At 35.5% G+C, this 22662-nt stretch overlaps 1 protein-coding gene across 1 annotated transcript in view; it reads left to right on the top strand.

Moving 5' to 3' along the window:
* The window catches only part of LOC145664771 (uncharacterized), a 188198-nt gene extending 177395 nt beyond the window's left edge, over window positions 1-10803 (top strand). Inside the window, exon 4 of the mRNA XM_081731718.1 lies at window positions 10486-10803. Coding sequence (XP_081587844.1) covers window positions 10486-10612 — 127 coding nt within the window. The 3' untranslated portion in view covers window positions 10613-10803. The remainder of the gene's footprint in view (window positions 1-10485) is intronic.
* Window positions 10804-22662: the final 11859 nt, after the last annotated feature.

The raw sequence follows: 22662 nt of genomic DNA, 5'->3' as shown, positions 1-22662 counted from the left end.
GAGAGAAAGGAAAAGAAATAGTAAGTGCAGTGGAACGAATGAATGGAGTACGAACTTAAGATAAGGGTAACCATCTGCCAAGTTTAAAAACATTTGGTTCATCTTTAACTTGTAAAATTACGTCTTGATAACTGAAAACACGTTCTTTTAAAACTTCAGTTGCTTTATATGATAGCTCATATAGGGTCTACTTTCGACACTTCCACTGAGAAACTAGTGAAGTTCGTATGCAGTTCTGTCCTGTGATTTAGTTGCAAGAGGCATCTAGGAAACCGAAACATTTTAAAATGAAATTTTTCAGTTTTACGTCCCACACTATGCCCTGTAGGCTAAAGGAGACAGTGATGATAAGAAATGAATGAAATAGTGAAATGAAGAAAATGGGAGGAAACAGGAGGACCCCGAGAGAAAACACGCACAAGGTGTTTATCCATCACAAAAGCTTACTTGGCGCAAGCTGGAATCGAATCAAGGAACCCGTGCATCAAAAGTGAACGCTCTACCACTGAGCCACCGCGGCCCTTACGAATCGTTTTAGTATAAAATACAACTGTACAAATGAGGTAAGATTGCTTCGTGGTAGAGGGGTCCCACATTCGATTCCAGCCCATATTAGTTTGTCCTGACAACGTAATGTCAATGGATTTTCTCGTGGTTCTATCGTTTACTTCCACATTACCATGGCATCATTTTTTTCTATGATTATTCACTTTCCTTAATCACATGTCTATCTTAGCAGCATTGCATAAGCATGGGACAAAAAACTAAAGATGCCATGTTGTCATGAGAACTGACAAGTAAGGTTTGCAAACGATTTACATGTTGATGAACTACAAATCTTACTTTACTTTTCACTATTTGCCAAACACATGCAAGTATTCACCATAACGTAATACCAGTTTTTCTACACCGTCATTCTACTACGAAGGTCACCCAGAAAATGAAGACCTTTAGTTATACAAAACGAAAAATATAATACTTATTGTAAAACACGATTCTGTTACATACCTGAAGACTTCCTCACTTCTCTACATAATCATTACCTACATAATGTCCAGTTGCTGAATTTCCTTACGTTTATGGATAAAATTTAGTTATTAGTAAGTGGAGATTATAAATAGCAGTCCATTTAAGGAGATATTTCCAAAAAATATTAGTAAAATAATAAAAATGTAAGCAAAAAACAAAATTATGCTCGGTTTTGTGTATACTGGCAATCATGCTTTCGAGTGAGTTTTGTAGTAGCAGAGCACAATTGCGCAGGGAATTTCAGAATTTCGTGGGAAAGTTGGATCAAGGAACTAAGAAGAAAGTGGAGTTTGGATTTATTAGTTTAAACTTAGTGTCTAGATGTCTGCAAAATATAAATTAGCTTCTGTAACCAAGATATCGTACGAAAATATAGAAACGAACACGAAAACTCTTGTCTTGAAGTTGGAAGTGACACGCACGATGACTATGAGCATTCATTTGTTAAGAAAAAGAATGCAACCAAAAAGTAGTTTCCGCTGTTAGGTGGGCAGAGTGGTGAACTAGTAGTTTTTATACTGCCTTGACGCCATATCAAATCCCATCCCAACCCGTCCTTTTTTTTCTTTTTTTACAAAACATTATACAAAGTGTATAATTTTCATGTTAATAAGAACCAAAACAATGTAATCAATAACAAAATAACTTATTGATATTTTCCTTTAATGATGTATTGATTCGGGATTGGACTACTATTGGTAATAGCTATAGTTTTCAGTTTATGCTGTTGTATAGCTTCTTGTCTCATTCTCTTTCCTTGGAAAAAGAACAATTTTGTCTCCAACAAAGTGTGAAGGATATACAGACAGAAACACACATTTTAGTACTAAATGTGATTTATCATGATGCAATGGACAAGTTTGCCGTTGTTTAAAAAGAAAGCTACATAATATTATTGAAGTTGTTTTTTCTTTAACTTTCCAGCATGTAAAAAATAAGTTTTCTTTATAAGACTATACGTTACAACGCAAGGTGTGCGATCATAAATTTAGCTAAGAAGTGAAATATGATTTTTTACACAAATATTTTACAGGTTTCCCCATCAGGAAGTCGCGGTCGGAAAGAGGAATTGCTGCCGTCGACGGTGGCGGGTGCTGGAGGCTGCCGGCACCTTTCGCTGCGGTACGACGATCTACTTGTTCAAAGTTGCCGATCTTTTGCCGAGGCGTCAAGCGGCCAAAAATCGTAAAATAAAATGCCCTTTGCCTACTCTTTGCGGACCGTCAGAGTCGGCAAAACAGTCGGAAAGGCCTCTTTCCGACCCTCTGCTGACTCCTTATGCCGGCCTCTTTTCGACGGCGGCGCCTGCACATTTACTGCGCCTTTATGGCTGTTTGCCGACTGCTCGCCAAGACAACTTTCCGACGGTGGTGCTGGTGCATTTAATGCTCATTTCCGGCTGTTTACCGACTGCTCGGCAAGGTAACTATTGGTCGCGGTCGAAAATCGCGCGGAAAAACGGCGTCGGCAATCCGACTGCGGCATCTCGTCGGCATGGACAAATTGTCAACTATATGCGACAGGATCCTGATGGGGTTATGTGCATGAAACACCAATACACCATGGTCTCCCTTATACGATCTTCGTTTATTTCAAATACCGTATTATCTGAATGTCATTGCAGGTAATAATTGCAGTCAATCGGCAAGAACTGCAAGTTGTGATCTTAGTCTATTTTTTAATGGTCTGGACTCTATCGTATAGCGCGCCCGTCTATACCATGACTCATATGTCTATCATTCAGGACAGGCACGTATTCTCGTTTTCTTTACGGGTGGGGCCCAACACGAATTCTCCTAAGCACGTAATTCTAATATCAATATCAATAATAATAATAATAATAATAATAATAATAATAATAATAATAATAATAATAATAATAATAATAATGCAACAGTTCTGTATTTCTGTTAAACTTTTACTTACTTTTCATTTATGAACCGGTTTGCTTCGAACAAACTGCATTTGTAGAAGAAACAAAATTAAAAATATTTTCGAGAGACGTAACCAGTGGCGTATTTGAGGGGGATTATGCCCTCCTGAAATTTTATTTAATATATTAAAGTAAATGAAATATCTTGGAGAATTTTCACATTTCCAGGACTAAAGTTAGCGAAGTCCCCTCCGAAACAAAATCGTAAATACGCCACTGCTTGTAACTAAGGATAACTGTCCGCTACATATATAAGATAACAAAAATGTCAGGAAGACAATGAGTCTATTGTTCTAATACATTAATAATTAGTTATAAAAAGAACAGAAACGAAATTTTAATCATATTTAAAAGTATTTTTAAATTCCACCTGGGATTAATTGCATTACGGAATTTTCTTAGAGTGTAACACAAGAACAAGACATTGCTCAAAGTTTGGACACTGACTCAAAGTAATCTGTTATAAAAGAACTTCAAACGAGTAAAAGTAGGTTGATTAAAAAGTGTTTTTGTTTCGAAAGGGGACAGCCCCAGGACCCAAGGCCTTCGATCCTGGTGGCTCGGCGGTGCCTGAGCCTCCATTGCTCATGTGGGCCTCCACATTGTATTTATGAATATACCATATTTGGCATAATTTGAATTCAACTTGTCTTAAAATTCTCATATATGCCTTCTGCAACCGAATACACATCTAAATGTGCCCCCCTTAAAGATACAGAGAAATCGGCGCTCTTGTCAGGGCCTCACGCTGGATACGTCCCTGATTCCACGCAGTGCATTTATTTATTACAAAACATGTTTATTAGATGCGTAATATGTAAAATTATATCATAGTTTGACTTTTAATATGTCTTTTTTTTTTTTAACACATCCATATTATCCAGCGTTCTGCCTATCTGTTTCTGTCAGATAAGCAAAACTCTACTGTATTTCCAAAGACAGTATATATACGAACTAGAATTGTATCATCCTAGAATAAACAATAGTGTGAGTGTGAAGTGCTTGTATTAAAAGGCTGGAATACAGTAAAAAAAAAACATTGTTTTGGTAGTGTGAGAACAAATTAAAAACAATTCAATATTTTCCTAGGTTTCAGATTATCATCTTGTGGGTCGATGTGTATTCTTTTTTAAACATAGTTTTAAAAGTAATACCATTCTTAATATTCGTAAGGAAATTGAAGGAAAAACTCCCATATGCCTCTCGTGGCAAAGCGGCTTAAGTTCATGGTACGAAATCCGATTCCCACGTTAAGGTATAACAAATCGGTACATAAAAGGAGTGTTAAATAAACCAAACCAAATAAATCAATCACTCAAACAAAGCCCTACAATATTATGAAGATATCAAGGATATGTTATTTAAAAGAAGTTGAAGTGACTGAAATGTCCATCTAATATGACTCACTTTGAAAGGTAAAAAATGAAAACTACAATACCAGGTTTAGTCAGCAGTCTCTGGCTAAACTTATCCTGCTAAGAAGTTACTCAAATACTAGAAAAGGCAGTAATCGATTGAGAGATTAGGATAATATTGTGAGTAGGGAAGGGTTTTATACTTCAAATCATAGATAGTAGTATAGGGGAAACTGTTGTACCTTGAGCATACTGTACCTTGGAACACTCGCATGTTTCTGAGTTACTATACTATCTTGTGCTGATTCAATGAACTATATGATGCTTTGACATTGTCAGACAGTCCCAACCTGGCTTTCGTTGTGCTCAGAAGCATATGTGATTTATGAATGTGAAATTGTTTTTTTCAGGGATAAAACGAACTATTTAGAAATTGAAATATTGTTTTTTAGTGCCATTACTGTCTGTTGTTTGTTTAATCTGTAATAATCTATTAGTTCAGGGGGATTAGGTGAGCATTTTCGTGACTTGTTTTTCTACGCTGAATGTAGCGTTATCATTATTGCGGCATTTTAGTAATTGTCTACAGCCTCTTGTACCATGAAACAGAAACACATCTTGTACCTTGGAACATGTTCCAAGGTACATGAACTCGTTGTCAAGTGTATTTTTGAACATTCTTTTATTATCGTTGTAGGAATCGAAATGCCAAGAGGCAAGATAGGAAAGAAAAGGCTTGCAATTAACCCAAATTCAATCAAGAACACAATTAAAGCAGTCATTTCCCAGCCTGGAAGCGTATTTCCATTCGTGAAGTTTGCAAAGTTTACCAAGTGTCTTTAGCTATTTTATCCCGACATCTGAAATATTTTAGACAGTCAGAGGAAGAAACATTTGAGTATAGTGTGAAATGTGAGGACGGAGGGGAGAGATTAACTACATACATAACAAATGTGGCCAATGGCCACATCGATAACCATGAAACGCACTTATCTCTCGAGGCTGTTGAGATGACTGCTGAAGCTAAGGTTGTCATACTGACTCCCCATTCGCATACTTCAGGACTACAACCACCGGGTGTGGCTGTTTACGGTCCTTTTAAATGTTTTTTATAACCAAACTGTGGAAGAATGTTTACATAATAATCCGGGGAAACATTTTGATATTTATGCTGTGGCCGAAGTGTTGGGAATTATTAATTCGCGCGTGCCTTCAGCATATCAAATATCACCAGTGGTTTTCGTTGTTCAGGGATTTATCCTATAGATACGATCATTTTCTTGGAGTTAGACGTTTTACCGGCTTCACTAAGAGACCATCGGCCGGATTGTCATCTAAATGATATATGTGAAAAGGACAACACTCTGTTGCATGAACGAAACGCAACAATTGTGCAACTCTTGCAAGTTTTGCTTTCTACATCAGTCTTTAAAGAGAAAGTACATTCAAACCAGAAAGCACAAACTCCGTAAAGTACAAAATGTCGAAGAAAGACTCTCACAGGTAGAAGTAGAGTAGTAAGAAACACACTTGCAAAGCAAGAATTGAAAGATAAGAAAGAGCACAGAGCCACACAGAAAGGAAATAAGAAGCAAGAACAGCAAAGGAAAGGAAAGAACAAATCCAATAGAAAAATTAGTTTCAAAACATCTGATGAAGAATCTGAGAACATACGCCTGTATGTAAATTATGATAGTGATGTTATGCTTGCAGAGCTGATGAACACAGAAGTTGAATTAGACGAAAGCATTGAAGTCATAATGTCAATCCGGATGACTATGTGTTGGTGCAGTTTAAGAAAAAACGAAGCATTGAATTTTATGCAGGAAAGATTTGTTCAGTTGAATCTAATTACAACGAATTTAAAATCAAGTTATTTAATCAAATTTCATTTACTGCAAATAAATTTTATGAAGAGTTTGCAGGACAGTCTGAAGTGAATGCATCTGATATAGTGGAACTGCTACTACCCGTTCGGCCAATAGGCTCCAGTAGAATTTCTGAACAATTATGGTTTCAAGTGGATTTGGTTCGTATAATTGAGCAACATTGAGGTACATAAGTAATAGATCACGCAGGCCGAGACCGTTTCCACGAATAAGTCAATATTTCCAATTTAGTAATTCCATATGTTATCTTCTTATAGGCCTATCTACTTTACGTGCAAAGAATTAGAAAATAGTATGCTCAACATATGATCAATTTTGTAACTGTTTTAGAGCCTTTATTCTTTGTTTTTTTCTTAAGGATTTTAAGAATAGACTAACAAATAGAATATTGTTATAGTGTCCTTTTCATACTTTAGTTATTGCTAAGCTTACGAATTTTTCAATAAATAAATAAGGTTAACCTTCCGATTAATATTAGGTTCAATATGAAGGTAAAAGCCTGATTAGAGTAAGTATTAAAATTTCCATTCTTTTCTTTCATACGCTTCTGTATATCAAAAACAACAAATCTGGATATACAAAATAAATCTTAGAATAATTATTTGTGACTTTATTTCTGTGAATTACCATATTAGAAATATATGTTTCAAGGTACATGAGACTGTTTTCCAAGGTACATGAGCATTTGTACCATGGAACACTTTCTTGGGAATTTTTGAAAGCTTAAAAACATAACGAAGAACGGAAGTAAAAACTTAAATAATGACACAATTTCATTCAGAAAACATCCAAGTTTAAATGCGCTGCAATAGAATTGCAGAAATAACTGTTGGTAAGATTATATCTTGGAAAACGCAAAAAGTGTTCCATGGTACAACAGTTTCCCCTACATCATCGTTTGAGGAGTTACATTGAAGTGCACATCGTTGCTGAGCCTTTAAAAAAGTTATATATGCAGATTTTGCTCAAAGTATGATTTTACAGATGTAGGTGCAGTATGGTTTTGAGCATATACCTACAACCGTTATGTGATATAATTGATTTAATGGGGTTTTACGTCATAAAACAAGCTCCGCTATGTAATGATGCAGTCAAACTGTTCCCATCATTTTCTGCTGTTCGCAAAGACACCTAGCGGATTTTATATTTGAAAGTAGCAATAATGCGCGTCCAACAGTTGCACATATTCGAGTTTCGTCCTGCCGCCTCACAAACAATGCAGCAGTTTTTTTTTATTTCTTCTTTAAAATTTTAAATTTTCCACATAGGCGTTTTATTAAAGTTATAATTTTGGTATATAGGAGTGTATTGAAGTTAACATTAGAACACCATGTCTCTTGGTCATTGGTAGATGCTTACGGACAGGTTTGAACATTTCACAGCGTTCAACATTGTAATGGTTTGCAGTGGATGCAGAAAGATATTATGAATTACCCGCATCATTGATCACCATAACAAACACAGAATCCTTTACGGTTGGAAATTATTATTTCTACACTAGCATTACCAGATTCGCTGGGTGAAAATAATTAAAAAAAAACTTTAATGCATAACTCCTTATCACAATTGATTGGTAGCCATAAAAGAGTTTTATATATATGGGATTTTGTACAAGTAAATAAATTGTTGATGGGGCAACATGCCAGGGGCGTAGTCAAGGAGTGGGTCGTAGGGGGCCGAACGCCCAAATCCCTTCCAACTATTTCAACCTATGGACGCCCAGACGTTGGACCACCTTTGCTCTCAGAACAGATCTAATGCGATGTAAAATGGAGTCTTGGAGTTTGTAAATGGTAACAAGTGAAATATCATACCGCCTCGCTTGCAGTGCATCACTACGCTCCTTGAGAGATGTAGGCCGAAATCTGCACCGGGTTCGTATATCCTAAAGGAATACAAATATTCAATTATGTTAAGATCCGGTGATTGGGCAGGTGTCCAACTTCATCCTGATGTTCTTTACACTAGGCATCAACAGCTTGAGCTGCGTGAATAGGCCCATTATCATCTTAAAATACGGCGTTATTGCAATAACAATATCTAGATCTTATGATTCACATGGTTCCCTAGAATGGCAACATATCACAGGCAGTGACGTCACCGGTATGTGTCAGCACAGAATCTTCTGAAAACCTCGATATTATAACCACACAGTATCACAGAGTCGTTTCACCTGTGGGCATAGACACTACGGATCATACGTTTCTTTGGGCTTCTGCTACACATAAACACTGCCCATGTTTTGAAATAAGGTGAAGGATGACTCATACACCATATTACACATTTCCAGGCATCAGCAGTTCATATTGTGTGTTCGCGGCACCATTGATGTTCTGGTAAGCTACTATGGTCCTTTATCAACAGTTTCGTCCATGTAACTCGACTCCGTATTTCCATGTCCATGTAACTCGCAACGTACTGTGATTATGAATACAGGTTTTGGGAGGTGCTTCTTGAGTTCCTCCGTTTCTTATACTCAAGTCGCATGATGGTCCAGAACGATGATCCGCTTTAATGCTCTGAGGGACCAGTTACCGAGAGGTTTCTTTGAACTTCGTTCCTCTTAGCCGATGTGGTTGTGTTGTGTTAGTAGCTCGTCATCCCTTTGACACTGTCCTTCGCCACACATCCAACATACTTGCCACCTTTGTCACGCTCGGACTACATAACCGCCAGCAGCAATACCTTTCGAAATCACAGAGGTCGAGACGGGGTCTCTCGAGCGTAGTGGTTGGAGCGATTGCCTTACTTTACCTACCTTCCCGTGGGGTAGCCTTGATTCGACTTGATTCTAAGTAGATTATTCAGAAGCTCAAAGTCGAAAGATGTTCCCCATTTTCTAAAACACCCTTGGCCGATTACAATCTGCCTTACATGTAAGGGGAGAAACCAATGAACAAAGAAACTAATAAATGAATCTAAAGTCTTATAAAAAAAAATCCAAAAATCTACATCTAGCAAAATCAATTGTTGTTATTCCAGAACTGTAAATTCACCTATATTCATGATTTACTTCTATCGTAGTTTTGATATGAGAATGATATGCCTGATATGAGAAGGTCATTAATACATTTTTTGCTTTAATCAGATTTTGGAGTTGTACTTAATATTCAATCAATTTGGATCTGTGATTTCAGAGTTTTAGAGATTTCCCTAAAATTTTCACTTCTACTGCAGCTTGCAACTAACACCATTAACATATCTCTTTCTATATGTCCATCAAGTAATGGCTTTATCACTCCAGTATATTTCAAACAATCAACTATTTACAGTGTCTTACTCCATTAATCAGAACTACATTTAATATTCCACAATTCTGTGAATTTTTTCCTTAAATCTGCCGGTCCCTGTTTTTACTTTTCTAAAATGACAATAGAATAATCATAACACAGTACTATCGTTTATCTACAATGTTAGAACAGGAATTATTCTACTTAAGTTTGTGTTTCTTAATCTTCTTCTTCAAGTGATTTCTTTAGAGAATGGAGTGAAGAGGAAGATTTTCAAACTTAAGTTCAGTGGTTCAAATCTACTCAGAATTTTTTCATTATTTTTGCTTAAACATTATTTAGAATAACAGATTCATGTTAATTTGTGTTTTAATTTACTATTTTGGAATTTAAAATGTGGGTCCTTAAAATGGCTGATTTATTGTCCCATAAAGTTCAGTATGAAGTCCAACGTCCTGCTGCATCAGTTACTGGTTGAAGCCGTCGTGGCATGCTTTCTATAAGGTTTCTGATGTAATTATGGCTTTCTGCCAACTCTTTCCAAGCTTTCATTTCATTAAAGATTTCATTTCATTTCAAATAATTTCAACCCCAAACAATTGCAGGAAGTATATAATTTCGACTAAAACAAACTACTCTATAAAATTCTGAGTATTATTTTATTTACAAAATTCTCTCGAATGTTGTTTCTAAATCGAAGGGTAAGAACACTAAATTCACTCTCTTATTATTATAGATCAATTTCAATTGAAGCAGTTGAAATGGTTGGGAAAAATTAGAAAGCTATATTACAGTGTGCCACAACCAGTATAACGCGTCACACTGATGTGCCCAGCAAAGTGAAGAGTGTGACGCAAACTTTTACCTGTTATTTACTAGAATGCTTGTCGAGTTTATTTTATTTATTATTATTATTATTATCAACGATTCTTCCACGGATCAGCTATCTGTGCATAGTTAAGTAGACACAAATATCACATTGAGGGTACGAGTGTAATTATTTACTTTAATAGTAATAGAAAGGTCTATTTTCTTGTATTTTCTATCAGGAATAACTACATCTGCACTAGAAAACTAGAACTAACAACAAAGGGAACCGACGTGCTGACAACACACCACTCCAAAGTCGTAAGTGCCACAAGTCCTCTTCTACACCTTGGCACCCTAAAGCTGTAACGTTAAGAGAGGAAGAGAAGAGAAGAGAAGAGAGAGAGAGAAAGAGAGAGAGAGACAGACATAAGTCTCTTGCACTTAATGCTTTAGTAAGTGTTAATATAAGATTATAAATTACGTAAATGATCATTCCGTTTGTGTTTATTATTATTATTATTATTTTAATTCTTTCTATTATGTATTTCTAAACACCTTGACTACCATTTGTATGAAATTCCATATACACTACTCTCCCGTGTAGCGCTGCGTGTGTAATTTTTCATACACAAACAATATATTCCAAGTCTGTTGTGTTCGTTCTATATGTGTGTATGTAATTAGATACATATGGCATAGCAGTCAAAATTTAATATCCACGCCACGTATATGCAAAATCATACACAAAGACATTTATGGGGCTAAAACAAAGACGAAAACAAATAATTACTGGCGACTTGTTGCCTGTGGGTGTTGCACAGGTGATAACGGTGAACAGTTTTACATTTAAACAAATAGAGTTTTAGTTAAGCGCGAATTTAACTTACAGTAGGAAAGGCTCAGGAGTTTTCCATGATTGTTACAATATCGAACCATGTTAAATGCACTGGAAACCTGTCCGCAAGTCCTGAGCAATGTTCAACCGATATTGTTCTAATCCTCATTTCAACGCAGATCTATATACGCACTTCAATACTCGCCCTCAAACGAAGGTGCTGACTGTCTATGATTTGCAGTATGAAATTCTCTGTCACCCAATGTATTCTCTTTGCATGTCTCCCAGCGATTACAACTTTTTTTGTATCTCAATCACTTCTTAGTAGGATATCTTTACCTAGAGACCACTGATTAATCTGGTAGTGTATTTTTCACTTTTTTACCTTTGGAATTGACAATCATTGGTTGGACTTTTCAATCGCATCTACCTAATATTAACAACGTTTCTTCGATACTTTCGTAACATTGTATTATTTCTATGTATTATTGATTAGCTTAGTTAGGTTATTTAAACATTTTTTCTTTGCACCCGCGTGTCACCTATACCTTAACGTTGGATTAAAATACACTAACTCTCACCGGAAATCAAATCCAGAACCAATGCATTTGAACTATTCGACCACAACAAGGCACATTTAGAAAGATGTTCCGATTTTGTTAGGAAAATTGTGATTAGGTGTAAAATTTAAAAAAAAAATAAATAAGAAAGGTTAGAGAACAAACGCACTGAACTATCTCGCTCGAATTTCTTAAACTGACTCGTGTTAGGCTGCAGCTATTACTGAAACCTTTATTTGGGAAATGCGAATAAAATAATGTGTTTTGGAAAACTTTGTTCGAAGAAACTTTAAGCCCAAAAGTAAAGTACCCATTGGTCATATTTCCGTTAGAAATAACTTAAGCCATATATTAGAATTATTAAGGAAATAATTGTATGTGAACTATGAGCAATAGCGTCAGAGTAATTTCTGAGAAAATTGTCAAAAAAGTCACCCCGAAAAATAAACTATCCCTTGTGGATCTTTTTAGGACAAACGAGCTATGCTATGTTGTTAGTGTTTTCATAAAACATTTATTTATGAAATACGAACAAAATTGCCTGAGTCGCTATTGAGAAAATCGCAGGATAGAACTTACTCCTAAAAGTAATATACCACTTCTAGATTTTCAGGGTGATGGAATTATACCATATCGTTAGGTTATTTATGTAATGTTTATTTATGAAATACGAACAACAAACATCTCCTGAGTTGCTTTTGCGAAGATCATCGGGAAAAACTTACCCCAGAAGAAATTACTCTATCTGTAAGCTTGAGGATTAACAATTTATGCTATATTGTAATTTGTAAATTATTTATGAAATATGGACCATGTAGCTCGAATGATTTGTAAGCAAATCGTCAGGAAAAATTTTACTGTCAAAGTAAACTACCTCTTTTTATTTTTTCTTTTCGGGACGAGCGAGTTATACCATATTGTATGGTTACTATTTATTATTGAAATTAGAACAAATTCGTCTAAGTTATTACTGAGAAAATTGTCATAAAAATTCACCCCTTGAGAAAAACACTTCTTTTGGATGTTCTCCGGACAAACGTGTTATGACGTATGTTAGGTTATTAATGAAACATTTCTTTACGAAATATGAACAAAATTCCCTGAGGTGTTAATGGGAAAATCGTCGGAGAAAAACTCACCCTGAGAGTAAACTATTCCTTCTGAATATTTATATGACGAACAAGAGTTATGCCATATTGTTAGGTTATTAATGATACGTTTACTTATGAAATATGGTTGAGAATGTGCGAAAAGAATGCATCCCATACAGTAAATTACTTCTTATGTATTTGCTTTTTCTGAGCAATGGTTCATGCTACGATGGAAGGTTGGCAATAAAATATATATTTATAGAAAAATAAACAAAATCGTTACAGCTGATTTTGAGAAAATTTAGTTATTTTAAATTTTGATCCTTCAGTAAACTACTCTTATTTCTAGGTGTCGGAGGAAAATTCGAAACGATACAATGTTATAAAAACCTCATGTCTAGAATTCAGTCCAGGTACATTGAACAGTATGGCTTTTATTTGAGTGCATCTAAAAGCGTGACAAACCGACAGACGAACAGATGGATAGATATCGAAAGTTATTTTTTCGATATATAGTGGCCATGAAACTTGAATTCATTGAAATCTCCAATTCCATTTTTATCACTATCACCACACTTTCTTCTTTCGTCGCTCGAATGTGAAAACGAATAGACCCACACCGACACGTGATAATTTGTAATCCCAAATATTTAAAGAGTTACTTTTAATGTGTTGTCATGCTAGAAAAAAGCTTACGCCTGTTTATTATATCATTTTAATATCAGTTTTTCACGCTACTGAAATGGTGTGATTATCGTTTATATTCATGTTATCTTTCGGAAACATTCGCGTTTCTCGCATCTAGACCTGTGTAGTTTAGTTTTGTTCGAAGAAAGCATTCTTCATTACTTACACAGTCTTACGATTGCATTTCTTGCACTTGTGGATATGAAGAAAGAAGAGAGAAAGTCAATACTCTAAAAACAAAAAAACACGCATACGAGAACAATAATTTAACATCAGGTTTTTCTTTTTTTTTTTTTTTTCATGACAAGCTTTCCTACTTAATTGGCTCTAACACGGCATGTATTGGTGCTAAGATTGGAAAAGGTGCAGCTTGCGTATGTTTTTATCTGTTCCTGACTCACACGAACGCGAAGTGAGTTAAAGGTCGTCTGCTGTGCGAAAATGGCAAGCTGTCGAGCAAGATGGAAACAATCACTGTTACCAATATTACTCTAATCCTGAATAAATACGTCATTAAAGAACAATATCAATGACATTTCCTTATTATGTTGTCTCGGTTCTTATTACACGAAAATTATACACCTCCTACAATGTTTTGTAAAAAAAAAAAAAAAAAAAACATACGATGGGTTTGGATGGGATTCGATATAGCGTAAAAACAGTATAAAAACTACTAGTTCACCACTCTACCCACCAAACTACGGAAAATACTTTTTGGATGCTTTCTTTTTCTTAGCAAATAAATGCTCATAGTCATCGTGCGTGTCATTTCCAACTTCAAGACAAGAGTTTTCGTGTTTGTTTCTATATTTTCGTACATCTTGGTTATAGAAGCTAATTTATATATTGCAAACAATCTAGACACTAAGTTTAAATCAATAAATCCAATATTTTACTCTACTTTCTTCTTAGTTCCTTGATCTAACTTCCCTACGAAATTCTGAAATTCCGTCCGCAATTGTGCTCTGCTACTGCAAACATCACTCAAAAGCATGATTGCCAGTATACACAAAACCCAGCATAATTTTGTTTTTTGCTTATATTTTTTTTATTATTGTATTATATTGTTTGGAAATATCTCCTTAAATGGATTGCTTTCTGTTAACCCCAGTTACTAATAACTAAATTTTATCCATAAACGTAAGGAAAATGGAATAAATGCGAAAAATCGTGAGTTACAGTATACACGCATTTTTTTTTTTTAGAACATAGGGTACGTCGAAGCTTTCATTGCTAAGAACAATGACGTAACAAAAGTGTCACAGGTACATGAAAACCCAGCGTATCACATGCCCTTCCGTCCATATCATAAATATGTAGTAACTGACAGTGAGATTTTGTGTTAGTTTTAATTATTATTATTATTATTATTATTATTATTATTATTATTATTATTATTATTATTATTATTATTATTATTTGGCTATGAGCAACTGTTTACGCCGTATATTTTACATTTATATCAAATAACGAGCAACGTATTATCCTTCCTGTAATGGGGGCAGAGTGGCTCAGTGGTAGAGCGCTTACCTTTGGTACGTGGGATTCGTAGTTGGATACCTACGGCCAAGTAAGTTTGTGGTGGACAACATCGTAACCGTAAATTTTCTCGGGTTTCCTCCCACGCTCTCATTCCATCAATTACCATTCACTTGCCTAAATCATCCGTCTCCCATAGCCAAAAGGGCATAATCGTTAAACTGAAAGATTTCATTTCATTTATACTTCCTGTAATAATTCACGAAAATAATTTTGTCAGTCTTTTTCTTTTTTTTCTTTTTTTTTTTTTTTTTTTTTGGGACACGAACATGACTAGAAATGATGGATACTATTGTTCCTACAGTATGTGCACTGTGTTCCTCCCCGTCGCCGACTGGATTTGGTTCCTCGTAATCACCTATAAACAACTTATTCCAATAAAATAATTCGAGGAATTCAAAAATTGTTTAATACTGACTAAAATTATTAGCAAAAATAAGTATTGGTTACATACAGGAGATAGTAACGTTCATTTTAATTACGAATATAATAGCACCGAGCACATACAGTTAGTGATAAAAGATCTTTCCATTTGGAAGAAAATTATTTTGGGAATAATGGTAGAACGTACATAGTTCTACCAAATTTCAAGGCTGGAAGGTAGAGAAAATTACATTTTTTTTTCTAATTTACTGAAAACTGTACACAAATTGTTCTTCCATTTTGAAGCTATTTATAAAACTAATTCCATCAAAAGGAAAGAACTGTTTGTCACTAACTGTACAAATGCTAAATAGCAATAGTAACAAAATGTAGGTAACTTTGTCCACACATTGGAACAAATACTATAGACAGTAAAATAGTATTTAAAAGGGCAATTACAACATCGTTTAGTGACCCCTTTCCTGTTTACATGTCAACGTCAGTGACATTAGGAAACACAAGCAATAGAGTACGAGAAGTTGCTGCTAAGGGTTATGAGAAAATAAAGCAAAATAATCAAAATGGTCCGAAACCAGACTATTCTGCACTACAGCATATCTATCATAATTCTTCTTCGACTTTTTTTTTTTTTTTTTTTTTTTTGCAAACAATAATATAGAATTATATAGAAGAATGTACTATAACGAAAAGATGTATTAATAAATACAACATAAAAATCCAATCGTGGATGTCGACGGCTATACTTAACTTAATTAAAAAGAAAGGATATTCTTTGGAAAAGTAGTCTAGAAAATCAATTTATTTTAGGGCTTTGCGAGAAATTCAAGCAATATCTCAATATTTTAAGGAAAAATATCGAAAATGTTGAAACACACATATTGTGTGAATAATATTATAATAGCAGGGAATAATATTGAAACAAAGGAAAAACATGCCGAGATAAGTGCTATTGATGAAGTTGAAGCTCTATTAATGACCTCATAAAAATAGCAAACGAGTTTAGCAGATTTTTTACAGGAGTTAGGGCAAACTTTGCAGCTAGTATAGAATCACTATTGCCGGACTATCCTTAATATATATATCTGAATATGTTAAAGCAAGTATATTTTTCAAAATTGCAAGTGAAGTTGAAGAATGAAGCATAATTTGGACGTTGCCTAACAAATTAAGTGTGGTGGGTGACAATATAAGCACAATCCTTATCAAAGGTAGTAAGGAGGAAATAGTACCCATTCTTGAACATACAATTAACAGAACTTTAGAAACAGAAATAATCCCTAATGGAATGAAAATCGCAAAAGTAATACTAGTGTAGAAAGGTGGCTAAAAACCATATCAAATTACAGACCAATTTCGATACTTCCTGTTTTGAGCAAAATATATAAGAAAGTGATTTATTTCAGATTAATAGAGTTCGTATAAATCATAACAATATCGATTTCAAAATAACTCTAACCAACTTGAAATTAACGGTCTTAAAAACTACAACTTAGATGCTCTTGATGAGAGTAGTTACGTGATAGGTATGATTATTAATTATAGAAAAGGGTTTGAGATTGTAAATCACAAAATACTACTTTATGGAACACTGAGATATGCCTATAATCTTAAACAAAGTTACTTTAACAATCGCATACAATACACTAATGTTAATGGACATACATCAATCACATCATCAATAAATTGTGAAATATCTGAAGGATCCATTTTGTAGCCATTACTATTACTTTTATATATTAAGGATCTTAACGGCAGCGAAATTAAACACCGCTAATTTTAGAGTCTTTCTGCAATATCTTCAAAACATATAAAAATATTCGAAATGCAAAAACGTAGTGCACTAGACAATATTATTTTGTATGTGATACCGTTATCACAACTCATCTATCTGCTTTCGATTTGAAACTGTAGATAGATTTAGCATTTTTTGCGGGTTCTGTAAATAGCGGCATATCAAAAGCAGGTAGGTGAATTGCGGTAAAGGTATCACATGCAAAATCGTATTGTCTAGTTCACTACGTTTCTGCTTTTCGAATATTTTTTTTTATTTGTTTTAAAGATATTACAGGAACACTCTAAAATTAGCGGTAGTTTAATTTCGCTGTAGTGAAGACAGGACCTGTCGTATGTGTTAAAATATTTCCAATGTTGTTTGCTTGCTCGTAATACTGTTATATCCATGAAAAGATCAGAGCTTAAAAGCAATACAAAAGTCGATTAATTTTCAGTTAGGTTATTACAGTTCTTTCGAATTAATAAATTAACTTTAAACATTGATAAACTTAAGTGCGTATTCTTTAGAAACAAACCTAGAACACAAAATATTAATCACTGTTCTATTACATTAAGCTCTCAGTTCTTGAAAAATAAAATAATTAGCTGTTATGGTTTGATGAACATTTCAACATGGGAGAAACATTGTTCTGAAATCACGAAAAAAAAATCATTTCACACTGGGTTAATATTTAAAATATCATGTTTTTCTCAGAATCGATCGCAAGAATATATTACTATTCATTAATCCACATACGAGGGTGGGCTGATAAATTCTCGGCCCGACCCAGAAGGACTTGAGCTGCAGGCAGGAAAGTGTAAGGCTATTCAACATAGTCCCCTCGAAGGTCAACACACTTAGCAACTTCTCGAACACCTTAAAAAAAAAAAAAAAATCTCAAGGTCTGCAAAAAACTGTTCCACAGCTGTTATAGCCTCTTCATCACTGTGAAATTTCTATCTTTTCAGTGCTGTTTTGAGTTTTGGAAACAGATAATAAGTGGGTGGTCAATGCACTGAAACCCTAGGTCCCTCAGAAAATCCATTGTTCTACCGGCCTTGTAGACGGGAGCATTGTCCTGCAAGAACAAGACACTTCGTGTCAACTTTCCCCGGCGCTTTTCTTTAAGCGTCCTTTACCTTAGCCAGTAGACTGAAGTAATACTCTGCAGTTATAGTTTGGCCCTTTGGAAGGTAGTCTGAGAGCAAAACACCATCCTTATCCCAGAATATTGAGGCAAGCACCTTCCCTGCGGACTTTTGTGCTTGGAATTTTTTGGGCCTTGGAGATCCTGAATGGCGCCATACGCATGACTGCTGTTTGGTTTCCGGATCAAAGTAATGCAACCACGTTTCATCCTGAGTAAGAAGACGATTCAAAAAATCGTCCTTGGAGTTCGCAAAATGCCGTAAAATCACCTGCAATGATCTCACACGTTCGCGTTTCTGTTCCGCGTTGAAACATTTCGGAATCCATTTCGCAGAAAGCTTGCACATGTCCAACTGATCATGGATTTTGACCCAACACGTTCTTTGGATATGTGCATTTTATCAGTTATCTCCTGAAGCGAAATCCGTCTGTTGCTCAAAATCAGGTCATGAATCTGGTCCACTTTTTCCTCAGTTGACACTGACGCTGGGCTGCCACACCTGTCACCGTCTTGTATTGGAAATTCACCACGCTTGAAGTTCGCACACCATTTCTTCACAGTGGAGTATAAAGGGCACTGTCCACCCAATGTGTCTAGCATGCAACCATGGATTTCCTTGGGCGACTTCTGTTGCAGGAAGAAGAATTTCATTACACGTCGCAACTCCCCTTTGGTGAATTTGACATCTGGCTCGCCATGGTTCATTTAATTACCTGTAAAATAAAAACCGTTCATGGTAGAATCGTGAAATTGGTACTTAAACATATAAAAGATCAACATTTCACATGACATCAATTACGTCAGGGTAGTACATTCGGAAGGGTGTCGGGCTGAGAACTTATCAGCCGACCCTCGTATATCTTTCACATGGAATCGAAACTTGGTATGGACACTTAAGTGCTTAGCTTGAATATAAGTTCTTCGTTATACAGAAGAAAGAGATAAAGCTAATAAAAGAAATGAACATTTCCTTGCGCATACAGGATCACTATTTCATGAACTGAACATATCAAATATAGATAAACGTTATTTTTGTACAGAATGTACAGAACGTACAGAATCCTCAAAGATGTCGTTAGGATTTCAACGCAATTTGTTGAATAAAGTATCCAGTTAGCACACGTATTATCTGTCAGGAAAGTAAATGTACACCTATTTTTCGAGTCTGGCATTCCTGCGCTCCATCCGTGGAGAGTATGAGAATTAAATCAATCAAATGTTTACTGAGGGGCAAAAAGAAAAGTTTAATCTGAATAAGACATTGCAAGGGCCACAAGCTGTGAATACGAATAGTGCATAATGTAAATAAAGGACGACACCGAAAGAGAAAGCCAGAAACAGCTGTTAAACTTAGAAAAAAGAGTAAAAATTGTCGAAGTGGGAACATAAAACACAAATACAACAAATAAGCCGACAACTAAACTTTCAGCATGCCATGATCTTGGTGTAATGGTTAAGGTGCTGGCTTACAAATACAAAGGTCCCCAGTTCGGATCCCCGTCAAGGACGTTTTTAAAATTTTTTTGTTGATAATACATACAGCTCATGAGAGGGTAAAAGAGGTCGTATTTAGTTTTTCGTAGTAATTATTATTGGTAATGTTTAGTACTGATAATACTTTTTGTCTTTGCGTATTGCTTTTATTCTTTTCTTCATTTCGAAAGAGAAGAATATCCGAACAAATGCCACCAAAATTTCTCTTATTTTGAATGTAAACGCCATTTGCGATTAGTGAAGAATAAAAATTGAACGTTCCGAAGTAGCTGCAAAAAGTAAAAAGAAAAACATGGAAATGGACCATATTCATGGTTACTAAAAATACAATTTCTACATGCCTTACACCTCCCGACCACATTTCTACGTTAGCAAGTAAGAGGCTTGTGTTTAGGTTAGGCTGGTCAATACGTTTTGCAAAGGGGCCCGGTCTAGCTCTGACGCACCACGAGTGCGAGTAGGGAGCAAAACACTTTTTCTCTCTCCCTCTGTGTGTCTATTTATCTATATCTGTGCATATATATAACGCTATTTGTGAATGCCATAACCACCCTAATTTTCAGCGGATTGAGACGAAACTTGGCACAAACATTAATTGTTGAAATATCTTGATGAGTTCGTTAACCAGAATAATCAGATGAAAATGTTCAAACTGGCGGCCTTCAAACTCTTAAAAAGTTCCAAGGGAACCAAATTTCGCCCATAAATAGGTATTCAGAAAGCTTGAATAACTTTTTTTCTTTTACTGAAATATTTGTGTGCAGGGACTCATCCTTTTTTATTGAAATATTGGACCCGATTAATCGCCTAAAGAAGGTTCACTCCCTTTCGCTTCGGTCAGGCTTTTTTTTTCAGGAGAGGGTTATTTTCGTATCGGAACAAGATGATTGTTAGTGATGATATGAAATTACACATTGAAAGTGAAGTAACTTGTGAAACGTGGTATTTGAAAGAATAATATAATAAATGTGCTTTCCTCTAACACAGAGAACTGTAAATCATGTATTTCGAGTTGAGTTGAGTTGATTTTGAGTTTAACGCCCCGTTCAGCAGCGAGGCTATATGAGACGGGGACCTACTGATTAACGTGGAATCCGAACCATATGAGCTCCCGCCGGGAATCAAACCCGGGACTCATGTATTTTGAGTTCGGGAGCGTGAATGGCGAGGAGTGTTATTTGATTTCTTTTTAGTAACACATTGCAATACAAATAAAGGTAGGGAACATTAGTGGTAAGTAAAACAACAACAACAACAAACGTAATGATTGTAAAGCCATATCTCCCTTACAAATAAAATATTAGCAATTTATATCGAGAGAACGGGAAATTGTAGTGATGGGAGCAACGTTGGACAGTATGCACTCATAGTACTCAGAAAAATAAGCGATTTCAATGCAAAATGAACGAAGAGTCATTGTCATGGGTAATCATGGGGCCACGGCAGAACCCTTTTTTGGCAAAATGTCGATAACATATCGAGAGAACAGGAGGTGATAGTGGGATGGGACCAACGTTGGACACCGTGGACCCATAAGGCGCATCGAAAAAATTAGGGGGGCGTACGCCAGCCAGCCTTACTTATTTCTACATAATAATATAAAATTATATTGTCGAAATACACACACGAGTTAGCCACTAATATTTCATATTATTATTATTATTATTATTATTATTATTATTATTATTATTATTATTATTATCGACAGCGTCTTTTCATTACGTGAGCATGTTTGACATGAAGCCAAAGAGAAGATCTATCATCCGTAGAAAGAATAAGAATAGCCAATTACTTTAACTGTGAGCGACAGCGAAAAATACGAAAAGAGTGATTACCTGGAACAATACTTTCTCTCAAATGGATAAAAAATCAAGCCGAGATAGATTCGAACTCGCATGGACGGCGCGAAAAGCCAGTGCTTAGTCCACTTTTTTTTTAACTGACTCACCGAACGTGTTTCAGTAACTTACTTATTGCTAATTTTACTTGCTTCACTGGTTTTTTGTAATAACATAACGACAGGGACACGAACACAGAAACATCGAGAACAGTTAAAAATCATAGACTCTCCCGCCGAGAATCGAACCCGGGACACCATACACCAAAGGCGCACGGGCTAGACACTAGACCAGCAGGGAGGGCATAGCTCACTCTCTGTGTCGTTAGGGATTACGACCACTGTATTGTCAGCTATCACTTCTGTGGGTTGTATACTATGATCACATGTTTCTTCTTTGCTGGAAGAGTTAAACCTACATTCTATGTAAGACATGAGGTATTTAGACCTACATGCTCTTCATACAATGTAATAAAAGGGTCATGCTGGGAATAAGAAAAAGAACATTCCATGGACAAAACGGAAACTTTTGGCATCAGAAATATTTATCTACGAGGCATGCGCAGTAGTATATTTCAGAATAGTTACTGTTTAGTTCAGTAAACGAAGAATGGGGTATAAAAAGCAAACATGTCGCGTCAACGAGATCGACCAGTGTTGACAGAGGCGGAAGCAGATGCGTAGTAATACAACAACTTGGTTAAATTAATAATTGGTTCTTTATTCTGTAGTAGGTCGTATCACAACTTTACGGGAGGGCAGAGAAAGACTTACTAACGCTATCATATAGTAAGCTTAGTAACATTATCATAGAGACACAAATGGATGTAACTGTTAGTACTACAACTTGGATTTAATGAAAGCCGTTTAGATATTCAGTGGTTTGCAGGGTTGTATAAGACACAATACAATTCTTCATACCTCAGCTTCCAGTAGTTAGATACATGCAATTCCTGGTTAGATACTGAAACTGCTGTCGGATTTTAATACATGACGTATTGCAGGATACAAAATGCTTTGCATTACTTGTTATGTTAGTAGACAGCTACTAGCTTAGTGTTCTGA

This window comes from Thermobia domestica, chromosome 11, assembly GCF_964235325.1.
Source record: "Thermobia domestica chromosome 11, izTheDome1.hap1.1, whole genome shotgun sequence".
Classification (NCBI taxonomy): domain Eukaryota; kingdom Metazoa; phylum Arthropoda; class Insecta; order Zygentoma; family Lepismatidae; genus Thermobia; species Thermobia domestica.
The sequence above is the reverse complement of the archived record's forward strand: the minus strand, read 5'-3'. Positions and strand labels throughout refer to the sequence as shown.